The sequence below is a fragment of the Electrona antarctica genome (assembly GCF_951216825.1).
Source record: "Electrona antarctica genome assembly, chromosome: 6".
NCBI classification, from domain to species: domain Eukaryota; kingdom Metazoa; phylum Chordata; class Actinopteri; order Myctophiformes; family Myctophidae; genus Electrona; species Electrona antarctica.
The window spans coordinates 30,980,841-30,988,933 of NC_136811.1; the positions used below are offsets into that span (position 1 = coordinate 30,980,841).

Sequence of the window (8,093 nt, forward strand, 5' to 3'; positions counted from 1 at the left end):
ACATTTGGCGGACCCTATGTAATAACTTGTGAGGACCCACTACGGGTCCTGGACCCCTGTTGAAGACCCTTGCACTATAACATTAGCTAACAACACGCTGGAGGGACTAGGGAGAAAACAAAAATTCCTCACCTACCTATGTATTTTGTTAACTTGAAAAAGTGCCCTTCAATTCAATTCAATTCAATTTTATTAAAGTGTCAAATCACAACAAGTTGTCTCAAGACACTTTACAACCAACAAAGATCCACCCAGAGCAAGCAATATAATATTACGACAATGGTAACGAAAAACTCCCCTTTAGGAAGAAACGTCACCCTTTGGGTGTTCAGCCCCATCCTACCTGAAAGCTAGCCTGGTTAATCACTCCCCCTTGAAAACATTTCATTCCTTTCTCTCGCAGAAAGGAATGAAATGTTTTTATGGGGGAGTGTTTAACCAGGATACCTGAAAGCACCTCCATACCCCAACCGCACCCCACATAACACATCATGACCACTCCCCAGTCTCCTACTGCCATAACGTCCTAGTGTTAAGATTATAACTAGTTATCCAAATAAAAAAGTTTACGTTATCTTGTGATTTGTCAGTGTGCTTGCGACGCTGTTCTGGGCATGGCCAGTGCGACCCTATCACCAAGGAGTGTGTCTGTGACCCCTTCTGGACCGAAAACCTCATCCGCCTTTTCCTTGGAGACGGAGAGAGCAATTGTGGTAAGGTTGTTGTTGACCAGTGGTGGAAGAACTACTCTGATTTGTGAACTTGTACATCGGCTATTTTTTTAGTAGACCAAGGATACAAGTAATTGGTTAATATAATGTATGTTTTGTAATAATAATCTAAATCTACACTTGTAACAAATATTTCAAATCGCCTTTACATCTAGAAAGGTGTCGGATCTGGGCAAAAGTTCCTGAAAAACTGTAATGTTTTTACTTACACAGGTGAAAAAGCAGTAGACGTACTCGTACTGTGTTACTTTATTTACTCTTTATGTACAGAAAAACAGTTAGTGGTCTGCAGCACGACACATATGTCATGTTATAGAAATGTCACCTTACCAGTATCTGAACATTTCCAAGCCCTGGAAAAATAAAGAAAAACTAATAAATAAATGAATAAAATAAGCATTGTATGAAAAAATAAATACAAATCAAAAAGTTTGCCTACATTTATTATTCAGCACTGTTCAGCACTCTGTAGATGACCTGTGCTTGTCTTCCTAGAGTGGAGAGTGCTTTATGTCATTCTCTCCAGCTTCATGGTGATGGTCTTTGTTCTGTCAGCCACCTGGACCCTGATCTGCTGCTGCAAGAGGTGACCAGACATACTACCACTGTAATGATTTTACACAAATATTTTTATTCTGATATACTGTTACCAGTATACGATTTACGATTTACACTTGCTGTCATGCAAACGTTAAGCAAACAAGTCTAAGTTACACAAGTCATGACTTGCAGTGTTCAATGGTTTACATTTCAATGTAAATATTGTTGACCGCTTAGGAGGCGGCGAACCAAGGTGAGGAAGAAAACTAAATACACCATCCTGGACAACATGGACGAGCAGGAGAGGGTGGAACTCAGGCCCAAATACAGTGAGTCTGAAGCCTAATGTATGCATTGATGTATGGTCGGATCCAGGGCTGGACTGGGACAAAAATTCGGCCCGGGCATTTTCGCGTGAATTTGGCCCAGACCGGCCCACCACAACCAGCGCGCAGATAGGCAACATAATATTATGTGGCCCCCCCCTGCACTGCACCGCCGGGGGGGGTCAGGGGGGGCGCTACCCCAGAATGGCAGCACGCCCGGACCTTTCCTGGTGGCCTGCCGCCTATTGGCCTGCCTGCCTGTCATAATAAAAAAAAATGGCGGCCCCCTACGGTCGCGGCCCACCGGGAAAATGCCCGGTATGCCCGGTGGCCAGTCCAGCCCTGGTCGGATCTGTGGCTCTGGACAACCTTTCTTCAACCATATGTTAATCAAGGTCAAGGTAAACTTTATTGTCCACAAGGGACATTTGTCTTGGGCTTTCACCCCAGCTGCAGCCACACTTAAAACATCAGTGACAAACAAAAATACATAACAGAGGGAGACACAACATTACACAATTGCACACACAGTGTGGATAATAACCTCTCACAGTCACTGCTGTTTCAGAGCTTTGTTCAACATTTTAGTTGATGCCAGTAAACGATTTCTTACTTTGATTTTTGATTCTTTGTACCTTTTCCCAGAGGGCAGAAGTACAAACTCTCCATTTAAAACATGGGTAACATCACAGACTATTTGTTTAGCCTGTTTTAGTGTAGCCTGCTCATAAATAGACTGAGGGGAGTTGTCTTACCCCTATGATCTTCCCTGCAGTCTGCACCAATCTGAACAATTTGGACCTCAGTTGCACTGAGAGATTACCGAACCAAACTGTGATGCCAAATCACAGTTTGGTTCGGTAATCTTTCAGTGAAATGTCTAATACCTTACATAATAATAATAATGTCTAATAACATCTTGAGACCTTTTCCTCACTCTATCTGTGTCCTCACTGTCTTGACATCTCTCTCATTTCTCTGTAGGTATCAAACATCGGAGCACAGAGCACAACTCCAGTCTGATGATGTCTGAGTCTGAGCTGGACAGTGATCAGGACACTATCTTCAGCCGGGACAGACCCATCCGTAGCAGAAACAGATCCCATGCTCATGCCACCCGCAACGGGAATGCTTTTGGCTGACAGGTGGAACAAGAAGTATAAGATGACTTGAAAAAATGACTTGTCCAACTTCACACAGGGAGTTAAACTCATTTTTTACCAGACCCTGGAAGTGGCAATGATTGTCTGTAACTGTAATACACAGGTAGGTCATGACTTCCTGGACTGAAGTCTCTGGGAATCGGAGATGATCCAAGTGAAGTTTGAGTGTGCAATTTGTAGACAAATAATGGATGCAATGGGGCACAAACAAAAAGGAGGGTCAGATACAGGTCCAATGAAAATGGATTTACCTCAAATATGGATACCAAGAATGAAAATGTAAATACACTGTCTCATAAACTAAACCAACTGCAATATTCAGCTAATTTAAGAACGTTTAGACTTGAGAATATTTCTCAATATTTCAGTTGATTCAAATGAAATTACACCACACCTTTACATTATGGGTGCGCAGATACACAAAGAAGACAGAGGACTGTCTTGGAAGAGAGCAATGCCCTCCGATATGGATTAATTAACAGTAAATAAGTCATGTCTTTTCAAATGTGTTAGAGACCACAGGGATGAGATTTATTCATTCAAGTTTTGTTTATTCTTGAAATTACACTGAGTATTTCAAACTCATTTTCAGTGTCGTTGAATAACACAATAATATAGAAAAAAACATCACAATACATCAGAAGATCAGGAAAAGAAAAACAAGATACATGTGAATTACAAATAAAAAGCTAAGACAAATTTCAAAACGATTCAAAACAGTTACATATTGTGGGGGTCTGTATGCTCACCAAGTAAAGGTTTTAAAACGACTCAAGGGTACCAATGTGGTCAGTTTCAATGTCGTTTTATCAAGCTTCCCACAGTAGGACTAACTTGTTAACCATGGTAAGGTATGAGATATCATTCTCATAATGATCTGAAAGACAGCATGAACCATGCATGGAATAACACGTGCAAACTAAGTCACGCAGAGCAGTTTCTAATGGGATGCATTGATTTTGGCACCTACTGGGTCAACTGTTTAATTTGATTAGTTTGTTTAATACACCAGAACACTTTTCAGATAATGAATGTATTGCATTACATCAGACAAAGATAAGAACATAAACACATCTGTACAAGATGTTATATTGCTGTTAATGTGGCAATTTGTGCCAACATATTTAAAGCTTGATATTAAATTCAATACTTGCTACTTTCAGTATCAAAACATACTGTAATTCAGACATCGTTTAATTACACAGCAAACAGTCAAAATCATTGAACAATATACTGGGCATATGGATGAATAATGCATACACATCATCCATTTTTTGATTGCTGATAATTGACTATTAAATTACCATTCAAGTGAACAAGATCGACACTAGTTAGTAGGCCTATCTTATACTCTTTTACTTTTCATGTAAGTTATTTTTAACAATCATTTTTGCTCAGCATGAGTGCTGAGCATAATTATTAATTACTTAATTACTTAAGGAAGTGATTACCGTAATTAATAATTGCAGCTTTGTGGTCTTATCCAGGTGAAGAAATTGTTATAAAATAGTTATCTCTGAGGTGTGAGAGACATATTTAGCAAGGCACATGTTGTCTTTGATGAAAATATTTGTTTCAAAACCCTGTTAATAGAGCAAACTCATATTGTCGTAACATTTCACACATCAAAGGACCATCAAGAACAGCTTTACTTCTAGATTAATATATTTCTTTGTGCTGGCAATGTTTGGAAATACTGAAGTGAAGCAGATCTGTATTTTGAGTTGATGTTTGATATGACCATAATACTATAATAAATTGTGCATAGGGGTATATGCTTGTAAATTGTAAATTATTTACCGGTATATATCATCTGGCTCAATTTAATTTGCATTCTGTAATCACAATGCTGAGATGAAGCCAGAAGGTGTAGTACTAGCTGTAGTGAACATTTTCATGATACTGACCATGATAGCTTACTGTATTACTGACATCGATACTGACCATGATCCATCCATCTTCAACCGATTATCCGTAGTCGGGTCACAGGGGCAACAGCTCCACCAGAGATCTCCAGACTCTCATTAGTAACTTTCTTCAAGCACACTCACGCAAGGATTCATTTAAAAAGCCTTTATTACTAGACATTTAAAAACAATTAAAAGCCACCAAATGCCGACCGGTTTCGACAGTCACGTCTTCTTTAGGGCGTGGCTATCAAGCAACGCCATGAAGAGCCACGCCCTATACTTGGAATGCATTAACTACTTAAAAGGATCCCTGGCTAATAAGACAAATATGCCTTAAACATTTTACTTGCCCTCTATAACTAAAATTAAAAACACTTTAAATATTTTATTTATTTCATAAATAGAGAATCTTTCACTCAATAGGAACGGCTCCTGTCGCAAGTTGATGATGTCATATGTCTGTGTGGTCCAGCCCTATGGAATGTGGAATGCACATCTTAATAAAAGGTATTTAAAATATTGCTTTGATGCTCATATTATCCTTAGGAAGTATTACGTTGTTTTTTATTATGCATTCCATAGGGCTAGACCATTATGGGCATATGACTTCATCAACTTGCGACAGGAGCATCTCCTATCGAGTAAAAGATTCTCTATTTATGAAATAAAATATTTAAGGTGTTTTTATTTTAGTTGTAGAGGGCAAGTATAATGTTTTAAGGCATATGTCTTATTAGCCAGGGATCCCTTTAAAGCATAAAGTTTTACATTTGACATTTTTGCCTTAATACGATGTTAATGGTAGGGTCATAAGAAACCCCTATAAAAGAAATTGCTCAATACCGACAGCCGGTCAGCAAGTGGATTCATGAATGTATGTATATAGACAATATTTTAGGCCAATAAAAAAAAAGACTATATACCACATTTCCCACTTTAAACAAAAGCCTGTCGGCTGCTGGACTACACCACTACCGGTCAGCCAACATTGCGAAATGAGTATACTGGACTGGACGGACATCTTTGTCACAAATGGAGGACCACTGTGGTAGTCATCACAACCTTTATTTAAACTCCGAGTACAATTGAGGTTCAGGCCCTCATTTTCAACACATCAACAATATACATTTAAATACAGCAATATCAAGTATATGAATCGGAAGACAGAAAGTACTCAAAACTAAAAAAACTATAACAGATAGACCAAGAATTAATTAAAAGTTACATTGTTGAACACAAGTGCTAGAAATCATTTCCCTGAATTGACCCAAGGAAGGCAGTTATCTGATTTTTAAGGACTTCTGGAGCTCATTCCAAATGGAGCACAGACAGACAATGCTGCTTTGCCTAGCTCTGAGTTAGCAAATGTAGCCTTGAGGGTCAGGTCACTCGAGTAATGCTGAGGTAGTGCTTGTTGAATATCACTCAACGGCCCTGCGTACCACCCGTTTTGAATTTGGACATAATGCAGGAGGCAGCAGGACGATGCTTTGCTGAAAGCGAGCGCTTCCGAACTATGACACTTAAATCACCGGCAAGGAATTTCTTGACAGAAAGTAGCTCATAACATGTCTAGAACACTTTGCAGATAGAATCATATTATAGCAAGCTAAGAACATGATATCTGTCTAACAGTAAATTATCTGCACAGTGAGTATACATTATAGAGTGCTACTGGTTCACCCCACCGACTTCAAATTCGACACACACTGTGTCGAAGTCGGTCGGACCGACGGATGTCCAGAAATGCCACAAAAAGCCTCTGCATGGGCTCTGGACAGGGTCCCGGGGTCCATATATGGAGCTGGCCTGTTCTGACATCACAACACTCTAAATTTGGGCATGCCTGACACAGAACGCCATATATAGGAATAAAGGGACACAGAGACAGATACAGAAATCTCCATATATGGGCATAAAAGGGTCACAGACATATGGGTGGAACGGGTACTCTGACATGGGTACAATGGGTATTGCATAGCCGGGTGGGGCATGGATCTCCAACTTCCATCATTACCGACTCAGTGCTTTACAGCCGGACACCGGTCTAGTAAATCTAAATTACATTCGTTTTAGCCTTTGCATACGCCTGTTAAGGTCGTCGAGGCTAGTGCAAGAGCTACGGCAAGTGCTACAGGCCAAGATGGAGTCTGAAGAGGTGACTTTTCAGACTAGGGCGGAAGATTGGGAATGGGAAGTTCATTCCATAGTTTTGGGGCCAGAAGGGAGAAGAGTCTGGGAGTCTGAGCGCGCAAGGTGGTTTGTAGGGTCCGATCAGACTTTGAAGATAAGGCGGTGCCATTCCTTTGTTTTCTTTGAAGGCCAGCGTCAGAGTTTTGTACTCTCTGAGCGGGCAGCAGCCGGGAGCCAATGGACAAATTGAATATCAAGATGAAGAATGTGGAAACTTTGCTTCAAGACAGTGAAGTGAAGGCTAGAGTTGAAAGAATGAAAGGGAAGATTGAGGAAATCCCAGAACGCCTACGACATGGCTCTGATAAAGCTTCCCGAGCAAGTCAGACAAATTAACTAGTTAGAATATCAATATTTCATACCCTGAAGAATGCATTTGTTGCCAAAACGTTGGTCATCTTTAAAATAAAAAGTATTTTGCATCGTGACTACGAGCTGTGCAACCTCCTTCCTTTTTTCAAGACGTAGCATCATGCCATCCAATGTGGAGATCAAGGACAGAGTGACCGATGCTACACTATTGACTGAGAAGGCTCGTCAGCTCAGCCAATCAAATCAGAGGGCATCAGACAACATGATACCTTTTTTTAACTGCAGCAAAGGGAGACTAAAACTGTGAATTTGCGATACTTCATGGATGGCTCAGGATAGTTGATCTTCTATAAGCGTCCAGACTCAGATGGACCAAAACTGTCTCATTACCCCAAAGACCTGAAGTCTGATGCCATCGGAGGTACAATAGGAGAGGCATCTGTAGCCGATTGGTCAAACTAGGGTTCATCTGGACACAGTGGAGGGACTGGGACACTATATGGAGCTGGAGGTTGTGATGCGTCCTGATCAGAGTGTTGAGGGACAATCTCAGACGGCGGTGGATCACGTTACTGAGGGTTCACGAGAGGCGGATAGCTTATGTACGTAGAGGGAACCTGAGAAACGGCTACCACATCCAAGGAAGGCAGCAGGCACACAAATTACCCACTCCCGGCATGGTGAGGTAGTGACGAAAAATAGCAATCCAGGACTCTTTGGAGGCCCTGTAAATGGAATGAGTGGACTTTAAAGCCTTCGTCCGGTCGGATGTAAGGAGCGCTTGTTTTTTTCCTTTTAGTTTACATTCACTGTGTGCCATTGCCATTCAGGCTAGGTCAGTGGTACATAAACACAGATGGCTAAGGATCCTGCAGACCAAGACGTTTGGGAGGACGAAGAAAATGAGACTGAAGATCT

General features: G+C 40.9%; 1 protein-coding gene across 1 annotated transcript in view; it reads left to right on the forward strand.

The window, feature by feature from the left end:
• kiaa0319 (KIAA0319) overlaps nt 1–3,010 on the forward strand; it is a gene marked incomplete at its 5' end in the record, with an annotated part of 13,374 nt that extends 10,364 nt beyond the window's left edge. The window contains 4 exons of the mRNA XM_079503719.1: nt 591–713; nt 1,227–1,317; nt 1,509–1,600; nt 2,582–3,010. Coding sequence (XP_079359845.1) covers nt 591–713; nt 1,227–1,317; nt 1,509–1,600; nt 2,582–2,739 — 464 coding nt within the window. The 3' untranslated portion in view covers nt 2,740–3,010. The remainder of the gene's footprint in view (nt 1–590; nt 714–1,226; nt 1,318–1,508; nt 1,601–2,581) is intronic.
• Nucleotides 3,011–8,093: the final 5,083 nt, after the last annotated feature.